We start from the raw sequence: 22598 nt of genomic DNA, 5'->3' as shown, positions 1-22598 counted from the left end.
GTGTATAGGAAGAAAAAATAAGATTGGCCGAAAGCACTATTGAAATTTTAAGAAAGAACAGTCTTGAACTAGAGAGAGAAGTGGAAGATCTAAAAAGAGTTTTATCAGGTCCTTGTAGAAAAGATGCTTGCTTAAGTTTATGGAGGCAATTAGAAGAAGTAAGGCAAGTAGATATTTCAATTGTAGTAACATGTCAAATATAAAATAATTTATATTGCAGAAATGATTTGAGCTTGGAAAAAGACAATCATTTGGTTAAAGAAAAGATAATAGAAGATCAATCACAAACAATTTGTTGTTTACAAAATCAAATCAAAGAAAAAATGTGGGAATTAAGTAAAGCTAAAGAAGAAACTAATATCGCCGAAAAAGAAATGGTTAAAATTAACAATGATTTGCTTCAGAAACATAAGGAACTAGAGAAGGAACTTCATGAAAAGGAACTCCTTCTCAAAAAATTAAAGGTGAAGATTAAAAATATCATTTTACAATCTACATTTATAAAAATTACATATGCAAATACATTTGCAATCTTTCTATTTCATTTAAAAAAAAATACTTTATAAATATCAGAGTTGAGAAACTGATAATTGGAAAAAATCATAAATTTAAAGTGAGTCATTGTCATCATCATTATAGAAATATTTTTGGTACTTTTTCCGTAAAAAGTCTATAAGTCTCTACCACACATTCTTTTAATCAGAATAGCTGATTTAAATAAGCTTACCTTAGTACAAATGTACTTAGTTTGACATAAACTGTCATAAATTTAAAACGACTTTTTTGCGGTGTTGCTAAAATTTGGAACGTTGACATAGCTTTATGGGACAAAAATTCACATATCAAAATTATGATAAATATTAATCCATATGTGTAGATCTGAGATATTTTTGTAACTGTTTTTTGAAATTTCCAAAGAACTTGTTATAAAGTTATAGGTTCATAAAGTTTTGTGTGAAAAATTAATATAGAAAAATAAACTTTAAAAATCGTAGTTAGGTGACATCACGTTCCTATGGCTGCAGTATCCAATAGACAAACGGAAACAAATTTTCGTTTTTTTTTTCAAATACAATCATGTTAACCTTGATTTTTTAGAGGCATAATGTTAGTCTCCTGATTTCGCATCTTTGCCCCCATTTAAAGAGGTATATCGGATTTACTCAAATGCACAAATGTGCTTGAAATTTATATAGCGTATTACCCAGTGCTCCCTCTGTGCGTCATATTTTTTGAAAAAATTTTTTGAATCTAGATTTTGAGATATTGTTATTGAAAGTTGTTCGTTGTTCATTTTAACAGGTTTATATGGCGAAGCTGGACGGTGCGGCTCTTTTTTTGCCCGTAACTGAGAAAAGAATGTAGAAATTGTGAAACGAAACTTTTCCATATATAGTATCTTATTTTTGATAGATACTATATATAGATTTTTGATTTGTACTATGTTCAAAACTAATGTAAGTTTTGAACATAGTACAGCTGTATTAATTAGAAACAGAAACCAATAATTGCATTTCTGTCTGACTTGAGGATTAATGTGGCAACGTCGCAATCAGCTGACAGCAAGGAGGGAATACATTTGAAAGACTTGATAAAAACGAAATTGATTTCAAACATATACATTTTTCCTAAATTCCATGTACATTGTTATCAACAATAAATTATCCACAATAGATTATTTTTTGTAATGTTTTTAAAAAACTAAATTAATAAAAAAAAGGCTAGAAAGCTGTGATATATTTATTGGAATAAAAAATACAGTTGATAAATCCTTTTAATATATTTAATGGTTTATAAAAACATCGTAATCCGTACATTTAGGGTTACATAAAGTTTTCTTTGCATGATTAATATAATTAATTAGTAACACTTGAGATAAAAGCATTTGTACGGAATAACAAAGGAACATAAATATTTCTCAGCAAACTTTATATCTAAAAAATGTGTTATAGTTGCAAAACTTTTATAACATTACTAAAATAGAGATTAAAAACACGAACAGTGAGTAATAATTGAATTTCTACCAGTTCACATGATTTACGGATTTTAAATAAAGGATACAAATCTTCGCGAGGATAATACGATATATTTGCTATATACAGTGTGTTCCAGAAGTACAAAAAATTCGTATTTTATTTTGTGTTACGTTTTCACAAAAACGCTAAAACATGTCAATTAGTAAATAGGAATTGTCATTTTGTCACGTTGCTTAAACCTTTTTTGCGCTATGTTTCATAAACCGACGTCATCGACATTTTTTTTAAATAGCACTACCTATTTTTTTAATCATAAATGGATAGTCCTTTTGAAGGGAAATACGTCGATATAGGGTTTGGCCTACTTTACTTTGACAGGAAGTTTATGAAACATAGCGCAAAAAAGGTTTAAGCAACATGACAAAATGACAATTCCTATTTACTAATTGACGTGTTTTAGCGTTTTTGTGAAAACTCAACACAAAATAAAATACGAATTTTTTGCGTTACTTCTGGGACGCACTGTATAATAATTATATTGTACATAGTTTACACGCAATACATTTTTTAACGCGTACGCATCTTTACCCGAATTTGACGCGCAATATCTCCGATGTCTGAGGTCCATAGGTTTGCAGTGTGTACAACTGCTAGTCAATTATTAGCGCTGTTGCCACATCTACATAGTCTTTATGCGTTCATTAAATATAATTTAAAACTACTTAAATATGATATTTTTATGTTGTTAATTAGTCAATATGTATGCTATGTGTAGATTTCTTTGCTATATAGATGTTTATCGCAAATAATTTCAATAGAATTTAATTTTTTCAAATTGGCAGCGGGCTTTAGTCCCATAAGAAAAGCATAGGGCCCCCTTGCGCTCCTCACTTCCCTCGGACCCCGATATACCTCCTTAAGCTACTTCCTAGATCCCTGTAATGAGAAGCGAATTTGTAACAGCCTGTATATCTACAAGGTGTAACTGAAATAAGTATTCAAAATTTCTGAGCTTGTAAAACAAGTCGAAAAATAACGAAAACTTTGGTACAATTTTTGTCAGTGGCGGCTCCTAAGGGAGCTACGCTCTCCTAAAGGGGTAACCTCGGAAACAGTTTTTAATGCGTAACATCCAAACGGCTCGACATTAAGTCACGAAATTTTGGTGAGATATTAACCTTGAAGTCTCATAAAATACATTTCAAAATTTGCTACAGGGGCGTGAGAAAATGCAGGACCCAGAGACAAATTTAATCATATCTTTTTTGTAATAAATTTTTTCTAGTTCCTGACTCGAAAATATTGAAAGTATTTAACATAAAAAAGATCTTGTTAAATTTCACTAGGATGTGCCGTTTTCCAGTAAAATCGATTTCAATCATTCCCAACGTGCTCCAAATTCAACTTTCATTACATAGCAAAATAAATTAATTGCAGTGTGCCATGGGGAAAACAACTAGTCTGACAGTTAACAGAAATGTCAAGTATTTTTAGTTTCAAATTTGTGTCATTTGAGTATTCGCAGTGCCGTTTTATAGTAAATAAAAATATCAAATAATTTAAAAATGCAACAGTATACATTTTCTGAGTATGTAGATATGCTTTTGACGTTAGGTGAATGTCATGGAAGCGCAAGAGCAGCCGCACAACGATACGGTGAAAAGTTCCCCAACAGAAATGTGCCCAATTACAAAACATTTCTTTGCACAGAAAGGCGTTTGCGAGAACGGGGTACGTTAAAAAGGAACAATTTTGAGAGAGGCAGGCGTAGAATAATTAGAAATGTCCTGAATGAGGAAAATATTTTAAATTTAGTTGAAGCTAACGCCACTCTTAGTACAAGACGACTATCAGTTCAAAATAACATGTCTCATATGACAGTATGGAGGATAATGAGAGAACAACAATTGTATCCCTATCATTATAGACAGGCCCAAGACATTTTACCACAGGACAGGCCCATGCGCAGACAGTTTTGTCAGTTGGTTTTAGACAGGCAAGCCGAAGATCCGATGTTTCTATCGAATATTATTTTTACCGATGAAGCTACCTTTACCAGAAGCGGTGTTTTTAATATGCGCAATGAACATATGTGGGCCGAAGAAAATCCTAATGCTCGGAAGGTAACCCATTATCAGCATTCATTTAAAATAAATGTTTGGGCTGCCACATTAGGAAATAATCTATTTGGATATCACATCATGCCTGGAAATTTAACCGGAGCAATGTACCATCAATTTTTGTCTACTAGATTGTATGAATTTTTAGAGGATATTCCTTTGGTAAGACGAGGTTCCTTATGGTACATGCATGACGGCGCCCCTCCTCACTTCAACCGTCAATGTCGACAGTGGTTAAACGAGCACTTCCCAAATCGCTGGATTGGCCGAGGAAATGATGCTGCCATAAATTGGCCTCCACGGTCACCGGACCTCAACCCAATGGATTTTAACGTGTGGGGTCAAATGAAACAAAATGTGTATTTCCAAGCTGTTGACAATGAGGAACAGTTGCGTCAGCGTATAGAAAATGCATTTAATGAACTCAATGTGGAGCACAAACTATACCGGAACCTATTTTCTTTGGAAAACAGGTTACGTGCGTGCATTAGGGCAAACGGCGGACATTTTGAAAGTTGAATCTAGTCTGTCTTCTTGACTAGGGCACATTTTCTGCTAAAGAAATTAAGATATTTGGTTAATTTGTTAAACTAAACTAAATGGTTTAAATCTGTTAAAATGTTACGTAAAAGTTTCAGCCGCTTACAATAGTTTAATAAATAATCTCATATGTATCTATTTTTTAGCTTTTATTTATATCACCATATTTTTATTTGTTACTATTAAGAGTGTTAAAAATATTTGACATTTCTGTTAACTGTCAGACTAGTTGTTTTCCCCATGGCACACTGCAATTAATTTATTTTGCTATGTAATGAAAGTTGAATTTGGAGCACGTTGGGAATGATTGAAATCGATTTTACTGGAAAACGGCACATCCTAGTGAAATTTAACAAGAGGACCTTTTTTATGTTAAATACTTCAAATTTCAATATTTTCGAGTCAGGAACTAGAAAAAATTGACTACAAAAAAGATATGATTAAATTTGTCCCTGGGTCCTGCATTTTCTCACGCCCCTGTAGCAAATTTTGAAATGTATTTTATGAGACTTATTAAGCACGTCAAGGTTAATGTCTCACCAAAATTTCGTGACTTAATGTCGAGCCGTTTGGATGTTACGCATTAAAAACTGTTTCCGAGGTTACCCCTTTAGGAGAGCGTAGCTCCCTTAGGAGCCGCCACTGACAAACATTGTACTAAAGTTTTCGTCATTTTTCGACTTGTTTTACAAGCTCAGAAATTTTGAATACTTATTTCAGTTACACCTTGTATGAATTCATCAAAATTTAAAAAAATAAGTACAGTAATCGATCCTACGGAAAAAATGATTATTTATTTTATTTATGCATTATTCGACTTAGATGTTTATAGCTATACTGTACAAAATTAAAGTTTTGAGTCAAACAATGAGACACAGTTTTTTTTTGGTATTTTTTCCACACAATTGAATGTTGTAATCAGTTTTTGAATTGAAAAAACCTGTTATTCGAATTTTTTTCGGAAATTTTGAGGTTATCTTAAAAATGACATCTACAAAAGTTGTAGATTTTTACATGATCTACAACTTTTGTATTAGATACTTTTTTGTTTGACGTCAACTTTCGCCATAAATGCCAATGATACAATTTTCCACAACTTTTCAACCCCTCAAATCAACCCTCCGCCACCCCTGCTCACGCATTTATTTTTTTACGTTTATTATAAGCCCCTTTACCACTTCCACTGATAAAAGTCCATGTAAAATTTTTTTTCCCTTCTAAATGAGTTATATCGATCGGTCTATAGCAGGAAGTTAAAATTTATAAAAAAATTAAAGTCGCTTTTAATTCGGGAAATATGAAGTGCGAAATAAGTATCATTTTATATTCTTCTAAAGATGTATAATTAATTCATTATTAATTAAAAGTGAAATTGAGATTAGTAAAAAAGCATCAATCAAACAAATGAATTGAAAAAACATATTTTTGTTATCTACAAAATGTTTTTGGGTATATATAATGTGTGATACATAATTTCAACGGAAATTTTATGCACTTTAAAAATTGAAAAATATATAGAATTCATATGAAAATGTAAGTATAATATAAAAAATAAGTTTTAAAAAAAATTAGGAACTTATAGAAAATATCGCGTCTCTGGATTCTGCACAAAAAAATTAATAGAAAAACACTGAAAGCTTTAATGAGAGTTGTCAACATTTGTTAAATCTAGTAATAATAAGATACCATTGAATTAAAAAGTTGACGTGAGATTTTCAGTGACCCCCCGCTACCTTTAAATAACATTTGATGAGATTTTGCCCCCTCCATTTTGAGCTCACCTAATTAATGAATGGACGCCCCCTTAAATTTTCATACAAATTCGCATCCGCCTTAATTTTTTCGTATATCCGTTCATTATTAATGTTCCGACTGAATTTTATATAAAAATTGAAAAATTCCATATTCTAATGGAAAAATATTTTTATTTATCCACTTGGACTATTGGAAAAGTTCCCCTTATATTATTATTGAAAATTATAAGTAAAATTTACTATTTCTTTAAGAAAAATGAAGAAATTCAACTGTCTTTACAAATACAGGAAAACATTTCAGATTATGACTATTTTCAATTTTCCGAAGTGAGTAAATTATACAGAACTCAAGTATAAAAATGTTGGCTTTAACTTTTTTCCTTGTTAGGTAATATTGAAAAGCCAACTAAAAAATATGTTATCAAAATTTCACTATTAATTAAAAAATTTTGAAACGCGTGACAAAAAATAAAAAGCATGCTTTTTCAATATGGACCATGTACTTTCAGTATGCTACACGAAATGATAGAAAGAATAGACCGAATGAACTTTTGAGAGAGGCCACAAACGAATAAGAATTTTTCCAGTACAGTCTTCTAGAATTCTAAAATTCTCTATCAAAAATTATCAACTGTAAAACAGTGCTTTTAATTAAATAATTTTCTATAAATTTCACGATATATCTCTAATTCAAAGGTGAGGGCTAGGTTAAGGTCTAAAAATTGGTTTTAAGTAACAAATCTATGGAAAAACAATACCTATTTAACTTTAAAATTTTATCACCTAAAGTAAGTAGGTAATTAAAGTATGTACAGGATGATTCATTAACAATGGGAAAATCGAAAGCTGAAGATACTACACGTAAAATGGTGACCATTGGCGCAAACATGCCTTATCCGAAAGTTGATAGTTTCGGAAATACAGGGTGTTAAAAGTTAAAATTTTAAATCGTTTTTTTGCGATTATTCTGAAAATATGTAGGTTAGGAACTTGAAAATTTGTGAAACTATATTTTTTTAAGCGACGAATAAGATGCGTGTGGCAATTTCAGCGTTTCTCATAGAGGGCGCCACTTACGATCAATTTTACAGAAAATTTAGTTAATAAATTTTTACCCTGCATTTCTAACATGAAATTTGATTGAAAACCTGAAAGAGCAATCATTTTTCCATTAATTATGTACTCTTGTTTCATTTCGGTATCTCGATCCGTTTTCGAGAAAAATCGGTTTAACGAACACTATGTTTTGATAATATGAGAAATTAAAAGCGAAACAAAGTATTTCTTCATGTTATTACAACAATTAACTATAAAACATATGAAATACGTAATAATGATTTAAAGTAATCGTTCGAAGAATTCACCGTTGACACTGATACACCTTACACAACGTTTTCTGAGAGATCTTCGAGTTTGAAACAACATATTGGGATTGCGTCCGACTTCGTTGGCAGTGATTTGTATTCTTTGCCACAACTCTTCACGCAAACCAATAGATTCTTTGTAAATTATACCTTTCATTCGAAACCAAAAAGAAAAATCAGGAGGATTGAAGTCCGGACTTCTGGGTGGACAAGCAAAAATGCTTACATGGCCAATCCAGCGATTTAAAAAAACTGCACCTAAATATGCACGCACTAGCTGAGAAAAATACGGTGGACGTCCGTCGTGCATGAACCACATGTCTCTTCTTAAATAAAGTAGAACTTCAAGCCGTGGAAGCATTTTTGCTTGGCCACCCAGAAGTCCGGAACTCATCCTCTTGATTTTTCTATTTGGTCTCGAATGATATCGTTTGCAAAGAATCTATTGGTTCGTATTAAGAGTTGTGGTAAATAATACAAATCGCTGCCAACGAAGTCAGACACAATCCGAATAAGTTGTTTCAAACTCGAAGATTTCCAAGAAAACGTTGTGTAAAGTGTATTAGTGTCAACGGTGGATTTTTGGAACAATTACTTTAAAACATTATAACGTGGTATTTAATTTGTTTTATTACTAATTGTTGTAATAACGTGAAGAAACACTTAGTTTGTTTCGCTTTTAATTTGTCATATTATCAAAACATAGTGTTCGTTAAATCTATTTTTCTCGAAAACGAATCGAGATACCGAAATGAAACAAGAGTACATAATTAATATAAAATTGATTGCTCTTTCAGATTTTGAATCAAGTTTCATGTTAGACATACATGGTAAAAAGTTATTAACTAAATTTTCGGTAAAATTTGTCGTGAGTGGCGCCCTCTATGAGCAACGCTGAAATTGCAACACGCATCTTATTCGTCACTTAAAAAAATATAGTTTCACAAATTTTCAAGTTCCTAACCTACATATTTTCAGAATAATCGCAAAAAAACGATTTAAAATTTTTACTTTCAACACCCTGTATTTCCGAAACTATCAACATTCGGATAAAGCATGTTTGCGTAAATAGTCACCATTTTACGTGTAGTATCTTCAGCTTTCGATTTTCCCATTGTTAATGAATCAACCTGTATATTCATTTTGAAACAAGAAACAACAAATACACTCACTAAAATCACTGTCACTGGAAATAAAAATATAAAGAATGTCTTAAAACTAAACACAATGCTGTGGATGGACCAATATGGCAAATACTGTGCATTCATTCACCACCAGTCTAGCGATGTATAGATGAAACTTAATAATTATATATAACTCGAGGATGTTCGGATAATTCCCAGGGATATCCTAAAAAGTATATAACTATATACTACCAAACTAATAATAAAATTTTGTTCATATGTGGTAAAACAAAGTCCCCGATTTACAGGGCAGCCCATCGAAAACGTACCGCAAGGCATTACAGGGTAGTAAAGAACTTTTCGGCAAAATCCAAAAACAGGTCAAATTTGTTTCTGAGGGGGACAACTTTTGGCTCAAAAAGCATACCAAAATCTTCAACCCCCTAAGTGGGGGTGCTATCCCCTAAATTTTTTCAAATGGGAATGGGGGTCAAGTGGGGGGTCATTAGAAAGGGCTTTTAATTCTCTATACATCGATTCTTACTTTTTGAAAATCGATTCATTATTTTAGAAAATATGCAGCTTTGAAAATACGAACAATATTTTTGACGAGAAATGCGAAAATCGATTTAATTTTACTTCAAAACTTACGGTATTAGTCAAGTAAATGCTGAAAATGTTGTCCGCCAACTTGCATACAATGATACAGGTTGTCTTCAAACCGTTGTCGAACATTCTGGAGCACTTGCGGTGTTACTTCGCGACATACATTAATGATTCGTCCTCGCAGATCTTCCAAGGTATCAGGTGGAGTGCTGTAAACTTTGCTTTTAATGTGCCCCCAGAGAAAGAAATCTAAAGGATTTAAGTCGGGTGACCGAGGGGGCCACTCAATTGCACCTCTTCGTCCTATCCAGCGTCCTGGAAACGTCTCATTTAGGTAATTGCGCACATTGAGCGAGTAATGTGGAGGAGCTCCGTCTTGCTGGAAAATCAGTTCGTGTTCATTGTAAGCAGGGTCGTCCTCTATGATATTTGTTAGAGCTGGGTCGATGACATTTTGTAGTAAATCCAAGTACATATCGCCTGTCAAATTTCCAGGAAGGAAAAAAGGACCTACAATGGAATTTCCAAAAATACCTGCCCATACATTCAACTTCTGGGGGTGTTGGGAGTGTGTCTCATGGAAAATCCTTGGATTGGTATCAGCCCAGTAACGACAATTATGGCGATTCACTAAACCATTCAAGAAGAACGTACACTCGTCCGAAAAACACACATTAAAGAGGAAATTATCGTTTATCGCTCGTTCAGTCATTATTTCGCAAAATTGCAAACGACGATCAAAATCGTCTTCATTTAGCTCTTGCACTAGCCGAATCTTATAAGGATGGAATTTGTATTTTTTTAATATTCGTTGGACACTTGTACGACTCACTCCTGTCGCAGTAGCCAATTGCATTGTACTCAGCGTACTATCCATTGCCACTTGCCCCAATACCGCTATTTCCGTAGGTTCATTTAGTACCGGATTTTCAACCTGCCTCTTTTTGTTATGAACGGAGCCAGTTTCGCGAAATTTGGCCACCAATTCGCGAACAATTTTTCCAGACGCATGTTTCTCAGGATGCCGTTGGTTGAACAGTTCGGCGACCCGATTTCCGCATTCATTGTTTTTGAAAAAAAGCTCAATAATTTCTACTCTTTCTGGAATTGAGTACACCATAATTAATCAATTTAAAAGACTCGGCAGTATTGGTACTCTTCAACTACAAGTCACAAGACAGTTATCTAGCAACTTCTTGTGGCCTATCTAAATACGAAACAAAAAGCGGACAATTTTTTGCTCACCAAAATCAGGCTAAAGAATTCGCAAATCAGAAAAAAAACAGCGAATTCTTTTGAAGGAATTTACCAAGCTAATACCGTAAGTTTTGAAGTAAAATTAAATCGATTTTCGCATTTCTCGTCAAAAATATTGTTCGTATTTTCAAAGCTGCATATTTTCTAAAATAATGGATCGATTTTCAAAAAGTAAGAATCGATGTATAGAGAATTAAAAGCCCTTTCTAATGACCCCCCACTTGACCCCCATTCCCATTTAAAAAAAATTGGGGGATGGCACCCCCACTTAGGGGGTTGAAGATTTTGCTATGCATTTTGCGCCAAAAGTTGTCCCCCTCAGAATCAAACTTTACCTGTTTTTGGATTTTGCCGAAAAGTTCATTACTACCCTGTAATGCCTTGCGGTATGTTTTCGATGGGCTACCCTGTATATACAAAAAGATATGTTCCAAAGAAATACCTTCAATTTTTCAGGATATGTATCATGAATAGAATATTAATGGGATATCCTTCAGGTACCTTGTGCTGACTCTTGTACTATTTCGTAAATGTTTACCTAAGTAAACACCTCTAAAGGTGGGGATATATATTTCCTATTTTTCTAAAAAATAATTATTTCGGCTACTATATCAAAAAGAGGCATCTATACACAAATACACTCATATCAAATTTCATTTAAACTGGACAGTGTTTTAGAGTTATTTGGAAAAAAACTAAAAATGTTTCCAAATTTTACGTTCTCTAGTAGTTAAACAAAGCAAATTTGGACATTTGGTAAAAATTAAACTGACTTCAATAATCTGTAGTAGTTCCATGTACATTTAATATTGGAAAATTCTGACTGCAAAAGTTGTTCCTTTCGAAATAAAAATAGACTTGTTTCAGCGTTTTTTTTTCTTTTATTTATATTAAACTAGTAAAACTAAAAGGAAGCGAGTGGGATTACTGAAAAAAGTTCGAGTGAAGAGTCTCAAAAAAATTCCTAAAACCCAGGACACCTCCACATTGAGTTTGGCTGACAGGCAAGGCCTTCAAGCACAGCTTCATGTTCATTTGAAAATTCTTATCCTGAGAATGGCATTACAAATTTTTTCAGTAGATCTTCAACTATGACGCCAGTACAAAGAATGAAAATGCTTCAATACTGCAGCATCCGACTTCTCCACCTACAACTTCGATGATAATGGCAAACACTGGAAAAGAAAGTTTCGACATATTTGGTTGGAACTCTACAGTCCTTGGTTGCAGTATTCCAAAAGACTTAAAGGACCTTTGTCTTTATTGTGTTCTATTTTCACTCAAAACAGTACATGATGTGCTAGGTACACATTAAAAATTGACGTATATGTCATCACAAATTCAAAATGAAATATTTAGCATTTGTGGAAATGCAGTAAAAATTGCTGCAGATCTTCGAAAGGCCTCGGGAATTGCATTTTAGCTTATAAGAGTACCGACATATCAGGAAAGGAGCGTCTTTTAAAAGGAGTCCGTTTTTTTGATGAGGAAGACTATTGCTGGTGCAATAGAAGCTATTATCAACGATATAGACATATTAATTCTGAAAAGTGTGTTGGATAAGGGTATCATGATTAGACAATGGCAGGTAAAGAAAAGACAAAGGCATGTAAAAATATTGTGTGAAAAATGTTTTAACAGACTTTTTTACTATTTTAGATACAAGCTAAACCTTGTTAAAGACCTTAGTCATACCAGAAGTAAAAAATGCGGTTTCAATAACAAAATACAGATTCTTTTCTGAATCCGTATTACAAAGAAAGTGTGTGCCTGATATTCCTCTTCTTTGTGAAGTTGGTTTCAAATGTATAAAAGTATTGGTATTTTCAAGATGTACTTGTTGGCAAAAAAAATTGAATTTGTGTGTACTTTAGAGACATACTTTGCCTTGTTGGAACGTGTAGTAACGATCCTGCAACCAAAAGCTCTTGACTTAGTAAGATACTCGCAGCGAATTACAAAGGTTACCACTTCTCACAATGTTGCCGCCAAAAAACACATAAAAGAACTCACTAAGCCCTCAAATTCCAGTTAGCATCAGCATCACTAATCCTCATTGAGTATTTTAAAATGACTGTATATATATTTCACACATTGAATCTTTCCGTAACTCACTCAAACTCTCTTTTTCTGATGAAAAGACTGAGGTACAATAGTTGCAATGAACTTACAACACAAGAGTTAAAAATCACAACAAAATAATTTGACTTTTATAGTCTACTGAAGCTATCAATAGAGACTAAGCTGTCATTTAATCTGTGGAAAGAAAAGAACTTGGGAATAGTAGAATTTACAAATAAAACTGTAAAGTTGTAGAAGTTTTTACAAGTTTGCAAGTTTGCATTAAAGTTATAATCCACCCAACAACTCTGTGAGCAAACATGAATTTAGCAAGTTTGTTATAAACGATAATCTTACTACAAATCTTTTTTTTTTAAAATTTGCTATAATGTTTGTTGACTTTATTAAAAGATTTTTTAGCAAGTTCAATGCATTTATAGGCTACGCTATTATATACCTAAGACAAAGTTAGGGCTGACGCTTACCCACAAATTTTGATGTTTGTAGACCCTCATAATCCAGGGGAATTTCGATTGACGCCCTCAAATCTGAAAAATTACGCATTTATCATTATTATTTATAACATTTATTACCCTATTGTAATGGTTTAAGCAAGAAACTGCCTCTCTTTGAGACACCATTTCTTACAACTGATGGTGTTGATAGTGCTGTTCTCTAGTAGAGGAATGCCAATTTGTGTTGGTAGAATTTTTTTAAAAACGCAGGTCATTTATGAAACCACATTATTAATGTAAAAAAGGTATACAGGGTGATGATATTCATATTCATTGGTGAATTTTAAGGGGAGTCTTACCTATAAAGTTTCTATCTAGGACGCTTCGTTAAAAAGATACAGGGTGTTAAACTTCAAAAAATATTTTAAATTTGTTTAGATAATTTAAAAACTAGTAAGTGAAACAATTTGAAATTGGGCACATGTATTTATGTAAACATTATCCATAATCTGAAAGTTTTTCCTAAAATTTACATGCTCCGGTGGCGGAGATACATGGTATGGGTGGCATATTTTTCTAAATAGTACGCCACTACTTTAGGGTAACAACCATTCTACTCTCTTATGTTTTTCGAAAAAAAGCCTGATTTTCGAGTAAAATTTAAAAAATGAACTGAACAATAAAGTGACATTTCATAAAAACCAGTGTTTTTTTTTAAATTTCTACAAACAAAATTTTCAAAAAAAAACAAAGGATCAGGTATTCTTAGTGACCTCTATGTTCTCGGTATAAAACAAAATTAGTTTGTTTTTGGTTGCCACAGAAACTTCCTTATACCTACTATAAATGTTTGTTATCTACGGTTTTCCAGTTTTACAGTTTATAACGTGTAGAAATCTCCTCTGAGATGCACGAGTTCAAATCATTGCTAACGTGAGCGGCACATTATACATACACTTGTATGTTGATGGCATCTTTACAATTTACATGTCGGCAAAGAGGGCCTTTGGGTAATTCAGAGAAACCTCTATTTTTATCTGACCGCCTTTAGATGGTAGTAAAAATTATCATTTAAAAATGTTCAGAACAATTATTTTAACTTTATGTTCACAAAAAAATGTTATTTAAAAACGTTAAGCAAAAGTTTCAGTTTTATAAGTACCGGAAAAAATATTCGTAGATTCTCCCAATTTCGAAATACATTGGCAAGAGATCTATGGGTATCTCAGAACTATCCCTATTTTTGTCTGTCCACCCATCTAAAGTAGGATCATATTCGATGCAAAGTAATAAATCATTGCCTGTCAAGGGAATCAGTGCAACACGTTTTAGGGGGTTTTTGAAATTGAATAATTTCTTTATGCATTATGGATTAATAGTTATATATTTATGAAGGACAAAATTAAAAACAAAGGCATCTCCTTCGCACATTGGGCGGCAGGGCAACGATACGTTTATTACTCCCTTCATCCTCCCTCATATGACTTGTGTCTTGTGTTTGCTGCGGCGGCGCGCGTGCCGGCCCGGCGTGGTCAGTTTCCTAGATAAATGATACTATAGATAGGAAACTTGAACAGATTTCGTGGTCATTAACAGCGCTAACTGTTGACACTTTCTCCAACTTCTATTTCTTTCCTTTTCTAGGAATTATCGGGTACGTGAGTTAAATTACCTGTAGCCGGTAAAAGATGCAAGCGCCATCTAGTTGTACGCTCTACAACTATATACCTATCCAATATTTGTTTTAGGTATTCTGCCGCCGCTAAATTTAAAATTACATAACAAATCTCACCCTACACAGATCACTCAGAAATGTGTTTTGTAAAATAATTTTCACGTAGATAATTTTTGTCACCATGAGAAAATAAGTACATTTGATAAAAAGCATTAAAATCACTCAAGCATTAAATACACTTTTAAATGCTCTAGTAGTCTTCCTACTTAAAATAAGAAATAATTTTGATACTGTAACTTTTTAAAATGTTTGTTGAAAAAATTTCAAATTTCAGTACATATTTTGAAAAAAAAGAGTGGAAATGATTATAGAGTTTCAGTGCTTTCTAATTGTATTAGGTTTCACGGTGAATAAAAAAATATTACAAGTAAATAATTTTACTAAACCAATCTTTGATTAATTCTTGTAATAGAGATTTATTATGCAACTTTAAATTTTTCGTTGTGTTAATATCCATAAAAAAAGTACCTACCTCTGATCACATTTTTTATTAAAAAAAACAAAAAAACAAAACATTTTATTATTAATAAAAAAATGTGATCAGACATTATTATGTTATATAAATAAATGTGAATGAAATATCTAATAAAACACACTAAAAACACAAATAAAACACACACCAACACTCGCCAAACCTAACCAACAATAAACATGAACAACATGAATGACATGAAATGATTCATAATTGCAGGATAAAGAGGGATAATCCCCCTCGATCCCAAATCATTGAGGCCAATTTCTAGCCATGGAATAATGGCGGATTCATAATTGCAATTGTCAAAATTTATTCTACAAAATCTTTGTGGCGACATCTATAGACTCTTTCCCCAACTTGTATGTATATCCATCTCAAGTCGCGTGGTTCACAGTTTCCCCATATTTTCAAGTATAAGTTCTCGGACCCTAGTCACAGAATTCCCTAGTCAGTTTCGTTTCGGTTGTATTAGGGGTTATAACTATTATAAGTGCAAATTGCAATTATATTTCGTTCGGGCTGTATGTGTTTCGCGCTATTATTTAAGAATTTGTGAGTGAAATCATATTTCTTGTGCTTCGTAACAACGTTTTTAGTGTTTTATTTGTGTGCTATGTGTGTGTTTCGGGCTGGTGTTTGTGAATCGTGAACGCTATTATATTTTCTGTGCTAGTGAAGTGAAGTTTTTTGTATTATTATTGCTCTGTTGTCGTTATATGGAGAAATTGAGGGGGTGCCTGGATGTTCAGCTGTGGATGTACTGCTGTGGGTAAAAAAATCTGTATTAAGTTACAGAGAAAAAACGATAATATTAAATGTCTATAACTCTTTAGAAAAGGATCATCCCATGAAACTGAAGACTGGTTTGGTGGAAATTTGTTCTAGATATAGGTACTGGAGTAAGCGAATCATCTGTTTTCAAAATTTTAAGATAGAAGAAAAATGAAGGAGACGTCAAGAAACCTAAAAAAGGGGGTGGAAAGAAGAAATTAATATTAAATGAATATGAGAAAAATGCAGTTCGGCGTACAGTACATAAATCATAGAATTTATATTTTGTTTATAATTTGTTAATATTTCTTGTTTGAAAGAAAAATAATTTATTTTGTTGAGATTGATAGAGAATTGTTGTTAGTGTTTTCATTTGATAGAATCATATCATAGGATTTATATTTTGTTTTCATTCTGTAAATATTTATAGTATATCTGTTATACAAGGTTTTTGCTTTGAAACTTCGTTCTCCTTATAAAAAAAAAGAATCGTAATGGGGTGCGATGAAGGGATCAGTTCACGTCTGGAACCCTGTTCCTACAAAAATCCCTTTATTCTCATAAACTATTTGTTTTAAATGTAATTTATTTATAAATCCAATTCGTTATTTAAATTCCACATATGTACTACATTTCACCTCTGTACGCGCCACTGTTTATTGTTCCCTGCTTTACGATCAAGATCGGCAGGTTAGTATTTGATGTATAACCGACCACTTCGTACACTCGATGCACCTGGCCGACTACAGCTAGTACCAGAACACAGTGCGTATGCAGCGGTATTTCAGATTTTACATTCAATTTCATTTTAAATTTGAAATTATTCATCTTACGCCTCCTAAAAATGATGACACGATTTTCCTTTGATAAAAGGCCGACAATTTTTTGCTCTACTTTACATCGAATACCTACGATCCTACTATAGATGGTAATAAAAAAATTATTAAGAATTTTCAGTTTTATGTCGAGAAAAATATTCGTAAGTCATCTAAATGTTTGTGTTTGAATTACCTATGGGTCTCCCTTGGTGATTTACTTTTAATTTTATTTTTAAATACAGGTGCCATCAAAATGCAAGGTAGTACCCTCATACCAGTGGTGATTTGAATGTCTTTATCTTAGATGTGATTTCTTACATGTTATCATAAACTGTGGTTGGAAAACATAACATACTTAAACACTAAATATTTAGTAGTAGTAGTGAAAAGGGGCGGCCTCAGCCTGGCAATTAGGCCACAAGTGGGCCCTTTTTGCCTACTCTCCTCGAACCTACCCGACGCAAACAAATATTACTGAAATATCCTTGCAAATATCTTAAAAATTAATGAAATTATTTTTTTAAAATAAATGAGAAGAAATTGTTTTGAAGTTCCATAACTTTTCAAGGAAATAAAATTGTACTAATGTAAATTTGATATAAGTAAATTGTTTTAATTTTATTCAAGGAAGCTTTTCTTTTTGTTTCTGAACACCCTGATATGTCTTAATTTTTGAGATAATTACATTCATTACATGTATTTTCCTACTTTCTAGAATTTTTTAGTAAAACAGTTTTTTGTAATAATAAAATGTCAAATATGTTGAATATTTTTTTAATAGAAAAGATTTTTTTACTGTTAATTAATTGTGAATGCTTAAAAAATAACCCAAAGTTAAACAATTATTTAACAATATTCTCATTGTTTATTTGTTTGAATGAATTGGTATTTCAGATTCTGCTTTTGTACATCTATAAAATTTAAAATAAAAAAGTAATATTTATAACTCAATATCGAAATCTAATACTATTTAAATTTAATTTTCATATGTATAAAAAAAATTACTACAAAGCAGAAATATTCACTTTTTAACATATTCACATATATTTCTAAAACTAATAGAGCCTGGTCTATAGTAAAAATTGAAGGAACATCTTAACATAAAAAATTGAACTTTTTTTGTGTTAAACAGTATAATTAAAAATCATAATTGAAAATATTGTAAATGATTTTAGATTTCCAGAAAATCTTGTTTTAAATTAGGTACCAAAAAAAAATTTCCAAATAGGTACTTTCCAATCTGAACAGTCATTAAGAACAAAATGTTTAAATTTACTTTAGTAAATATATGGAAATTATAATATATCAAATATTACGGTAATAATTTACAAAATATTAATTTAAAGATAAGTGACAGTTTATACAAAAACTAGAGTTACAAACAGGAGTAAATATACATAATTTATATTTCTTTGTTATTATGTGTGTATTAAGAAACTGGAGAACCAAAAAACGCTGCTATCCAGAGAAATGGAAGACCTCCAGGTATTGCTCCAGGAATACTGTGACTCAGAACAGTACAGTGATGAAGAACGTGAGGCTATTGCTAATTTACAGAAACAAGTTGAACAACAGAAACAAGAGTGGGAGTCACAAAAGGAAAATTTAGCCAATGAAAAGGAGTTAGCAATTCGTGCAGCAAAATTTGCTACACAGAAGCTATTAGACACCGTATCTGACTTCCAAAAGCAAGTGGATACCCAAAAGAAAGTCCAAAATATGTTAACTAAAATGTTACATGATAAAGAAGAGGAATTAAAGATTGTTAAATCCAAAGTAAGTTAAAAAAATATTAAGATAAGAGAGTGCATGATAACCAATATTTATTTTAGATATTTTCTATAAATTCAATCACGAGTGATTTAGAAGTCGATGTTCCAGTAAATGAAATATTCAAAAGGAATAATGGAATCAGTCTATCAAACCCAGCTACTACGTCATCATTTCATACTTCTTACTCTAATGGCTCAAGATGTGTATTAAAACAAAATTATGAAGAACCTGACATTAACCCCAAAATATTAAAACAATCAGATGAGTTGCCTGTATAGGTTTGATATAATTCGTGAAATATTTTACTTTAAATAAGTACATCCAAAATAATTTTTTTTATATGCTTATTGTATTTTTGATTTATACTGATCATACTTCACATAAACTATAATTCTGCTATGCCCAAAAGTAACAAGATGAAGATATCCATATTACTCCTTTATTTGTTAATTAGTGGTGTAATATCGGCATACACAAATAAAGTTGTCGCAAAGTAAAGATTCACTATATATTTTGAATTTTTATTTCAACAAGAAAATTACAACACCTACCTAATAATGAATGAATTATAAAATTACGTACTTATAACAGTGTTAATGTTGCTATAAAACCTTTCGTGTCAGGTTCTCTATAGTGACTTGCAAAGCAAACAACAATAATGTAAAATTTTTCTTATACCATTCAAAATTATATTTAACATGAGTTTGCCAATTTTCATCCAAAAACTTTTTATAAAATTCACTCATTTCCTCTGCTGTTAACTGGTTTTCACTACCTTTTTTCAAACGTAAATCAATATACTTTTGTCGTTCCTAATAATACCAAACATCAGTTAGATATAACATAACTTGACTATATTAGAATTAATTACCTTAATAAACTTTGTATTATGGTCTGACCAAAAATGTTGATTCCATTCTTGGGTGGTATTTTGCATTTCACGAAGTTTCTTTTGTAGTGGAGTTTCATTACTTAAATTTCTTCTAATTATTGGTCGTAAATTTGAAACTGTATCTGGTGGGCCAATTATATCTACATTATCATATTCATGTACAACAATAACAGGTTGTTCTCCATGTTTCTCTATACTTGCTGATCGTGGATATCGAGATGCACATTGTCTTTTCAGCTTAAAAAAAGTAAATTAATTAATTGTCAACTTGTTATGTAAACTTTTTAAGGAGGTACCTACTTACAATAAAAAAAGTACCATATACATCCCTTGAAAATATGTTTTTCCTGAAAGCAAAGTTGTAAACAATCATGGGAGAAATCATTCTTATTTTTTAAATGTAATCATTTTTTAGAACATTTTCAAAATCGGGAGCATTTCGGAAATAACCTAACAATCTTAACAACAACAATCATCATTCAAATTAATCATCTCACACATGGAGAATAGTCTCCCTGATCCATAGACCTTATAAACTACTGGACCAGTGTTGCCAGATGGAAATTTATGTCAACAGTAGAAATGTAGCCAAAAAAACAGGAGATTTCTTTTTTCAACAGGAGATTTTAATAAATATATTTTTTAATAGAGGAACACATGCACAAAATATAGCAAAATATTATATTTATATAATATATAAATGTAGGAGTTCGTTTAATAGTTTGCAATTACATCGGTACGTCACGTGATTTGACAACTGTCAGTTGTCAAAATAAAAAATCCCAGAATCCCGCTGAAGTAAACGAACGAAACGAAACGCCTTCTGTTAGGCCCAGTTCATATAAACGCGAATTGCGGATTTAAAATTTAAATATGTACATGAACTGCAAGATCAGTAAAAGATCTTGCATGAACTCGGCTACAGAAAATATAACAGGACTAAAAATATTAACAAGTGACGAACACAGTGCCGTTAGAGAACAGTGTCGTACTAAAATATTCTTATTCTGAGGAAAATTAGTATAATCAACAGAAGATTTCATAGAGAAACCAGAAGAATAGACATTGAGACTAAAAACAGGAGATCTCATTGTGAAAACAGTAGAACAGGAGAGTGATAGTGAAAACAGGAGATCTCCTGTTAAAACAGGAGATCTGGTAACACTGTACTGGACTCGCCCAACTGTCATTTTGCCTATATAAACGGTAATCGCTCAAGGATAAAATCCTTGGTAATCGCTCAGACGTGTGCGAGAGAGATGGAGCTAGTAAGGGCTTAAGCTTCGTTCACAGAATTTCGACTGCAGCGCGCTACATTTAATTCAACCAATCAGCTAGCTATACTCGATTCCTTACCCCTTTTTTCTGTTGGGCCGTATTCAAAGACTTTATAAAAATAATATAGAGACCAAAAGACAAGAAAAATTCATTTTTTCCAGTAGTGTAGGTATGTAAAAGTGTTCATTATTATTACTGGACTAACGTAACAGTACAATATTTGAATTGTTTTAGCTATAATATTCCAAATGTTTTTTATAATGCCTTATTTATGTATTCTCCGTTTATTTTCCTCATATCGTAAACTCGATCGGTTAAAATTACTGCAAGATTTTCTGAGGTAGTTGTTTCAAATATTTCATATTTTCTTGCTTTGCAGAACTGTATAAATTGAAACTATGTCGATGCATTCTTCGTTCACCATATAATTTGAAGGGAATTTTTGCTAAGCAAACTTTTTCGTTATATTCGGTTTGATGTTAAAAAATAGTTTGAAGAATAACACATTTAAAAGCGGCAAAATTTGGACGTTAAAATGACATTTTATTTTGAGGATGGGGAAAATAATGTAATCTAATATGTTATCATCGGAGACAACTCTGCTTGGTCATTATTTTTAGAAAGATGCAAAAAGTATAAACATGTTGGTACCAACATAACTTCTTTCCTACCCATAAAATTAAATTTTTCCTCCAGTTAAACGTGTCTTTATGCAATTTACCGCAGAACACGATTGCACCCCACTAAACACGAAACGTAAATGGAACATTGCAAATGAGATGTTTTACTAAACATTTGAAACATTAACTAGAAACGTTTCTGTTTCATTACAGAAATGTAGCACTTGAAAACTTATGTAGTGAAACATAGCCGAAACGTTACAATTGAAGAGAGTTTGAAAATTACTCGAAACATTCCCTTTCGATCTCGGAAACATAACAGATGAACAACACTGCTATTTTTGCTTATCTTATGGAACATTCGGCATTAGTTAAATTTTGCTCTCAATCCCCAATCCCTCTCAAGCGTTAGTTCATTTGCCTTTGTTATACAAAGACATAATTAGAAAAAATAATGTGGTAGCATATTTATAACACAAGTCTAGAAAAAATGTATGTTCCTGACTTGCGTAGACTGCGCGTAACAGCCCGAGTTTATTTGTTTCCCGTGTGTCGTCTCAATTCGTATTATGTTAGGTTAGGTTTGCGGTTTGCCAGTTTGCTTGGTTTCGTTGTTCTTCATCTTTACTTTCACTTTATTTTATGTGATAATTTGTAGTGTGTGCAGTTGTGGGTATTGTAAGGTGCATATAAAATAATGAATATTGATGCAAAATGTTTAAAACGATATGTCTAAAGAGATTTCCAATTTTGCGTCACATCTACCTAAACATAGTTATACCCACTATACCTATTACAGCAGACAAGAGGACAAGGGACAAGAACTAAAGCCTGTATCAGACAATGCAATTTAGTTGCAGCAACAAAATTGCGGGGATTTTGTTGCGCCACGCGCCATTATTCCATGGCTAGAAATTGGCCTCAATGATTTGGGATCGAGGGGGATTATCCCTCTTTATCTCGTGTAGGCCTGGACAGC

General features: G+C 32.2%; 2 protein-coding genes across 2 annotated transcripts; one reads left to right on the top strand and one right to left on the bottom strand.

Moving 5' to 3' along the window:
* The first annotated feature begins 339 nt into the window (after positions 1 to 339).
* Positions 340 to 19317, top strand: LOC108912436 (golgin subfamily A member 5-like). Its single transcript, XM_018717658.1, has 3 exons — positions 340 to 464; positions 18491 to 18832; positions 18889 to 19317. Exons 1-3 carry the CDS (start codon positions 375 to 377, stop codon positions 19105 to 19107), a joined length of 651 nt encoding a protein of 216 aa, XP_018573174.1. The 5' UTR covers positions 340 to 374; the 3' UTR covers positions 19108 to 19317.
* A 19-nt stretch (positions 19318 to 19336) lies between these two features.
* On the bottom strand, positions 19337 to 20223 carry LOC108912434 (apoptogenic protein 1, mitochondrial). Its single transcript, XM_018717657.1, has 3 exons — positions 20026 to 20223; positions 19701 to 19958; positions 19337 to 19641 (listed from the first exon to the last, which is right to left on the bottom strand). The coding sequence occupies exons 1-3, from the start codon at positions 20104 to 20106 to the stop codon at positions 19432 to 19434; spliced, it is 549 nt and encodes a 182-aa protein (XP_018573173.1). The 5' UTR covers positions 20107 to 20223; the 3' UTR covers positions 19337 to 19431.
* Positions 20224 to 22598: the final 2375 nt, after the last annotated feature.

This window comes from Anoplophora glabripennis, unplaced genomic scaffold, assembly GCF_000390285.2.
Source record: "Anoplophora glabripennis isolate ALB-LARVAE unplaced genomic scaffold, Agla_2.0 scaffold489, whole genome shotgun sequence".
In the NCBI taxonomy this organism is placed as follows: domain Eukaryota; kingdom Metazoa; phylum Arthropoda; class Insecta; order Coleoptera; family Cerambycidae; genus Anoplophora; species Anoplophora glabripennis.
The sequence above is the reverse complement of the archived record's forward strand: the minus strand, read 5'-3'. Positions and strand labels throughout refer to the sequence as shown.

Coding starts and splice junctions, on each gene's coding strand:
- LOC108912434 (XM_018717657.1), bottom strand. CDS start 20,106: ATGATTTCTCCCATGATTGTTTACAACTTTGCTTTCAGGAAAAACATA. Junction 19,959..20,025: donor TATATGGTACTTTTTTTATT/GTAAGTAGGTAC, acceptor ACTTTTTTTAAG/CTGAAAAGACAATGTGCATC. Junction 19,642..19,700: donor ATAATACAAAGTTTATTAAG/GTAATTAATTCT, acceptor TGGTATTATTAG/GAACGACAAAAGTATATTGA.
- LOC108912436 (XM_018717658.1), top strand. CDS start 375: ATGGTTAAAATTAACAATGATTTGCTTCAGAAACATAAGGAACTAGAG. Junction 465..18,490: donor TCCTTCTCAAAAAATTAAAG/GTGAAGATTAAA, acceptor GTGTGTATTAAG/AAACTGGAGAACCAAAAAAC. Junction 18,833..18,888: donor TAAAGATTGTTAAATCCAAA/GTAAGTTAAAAA, acceptor TATTTATTTTAG/ATATTTTCTATAAATTCAAT.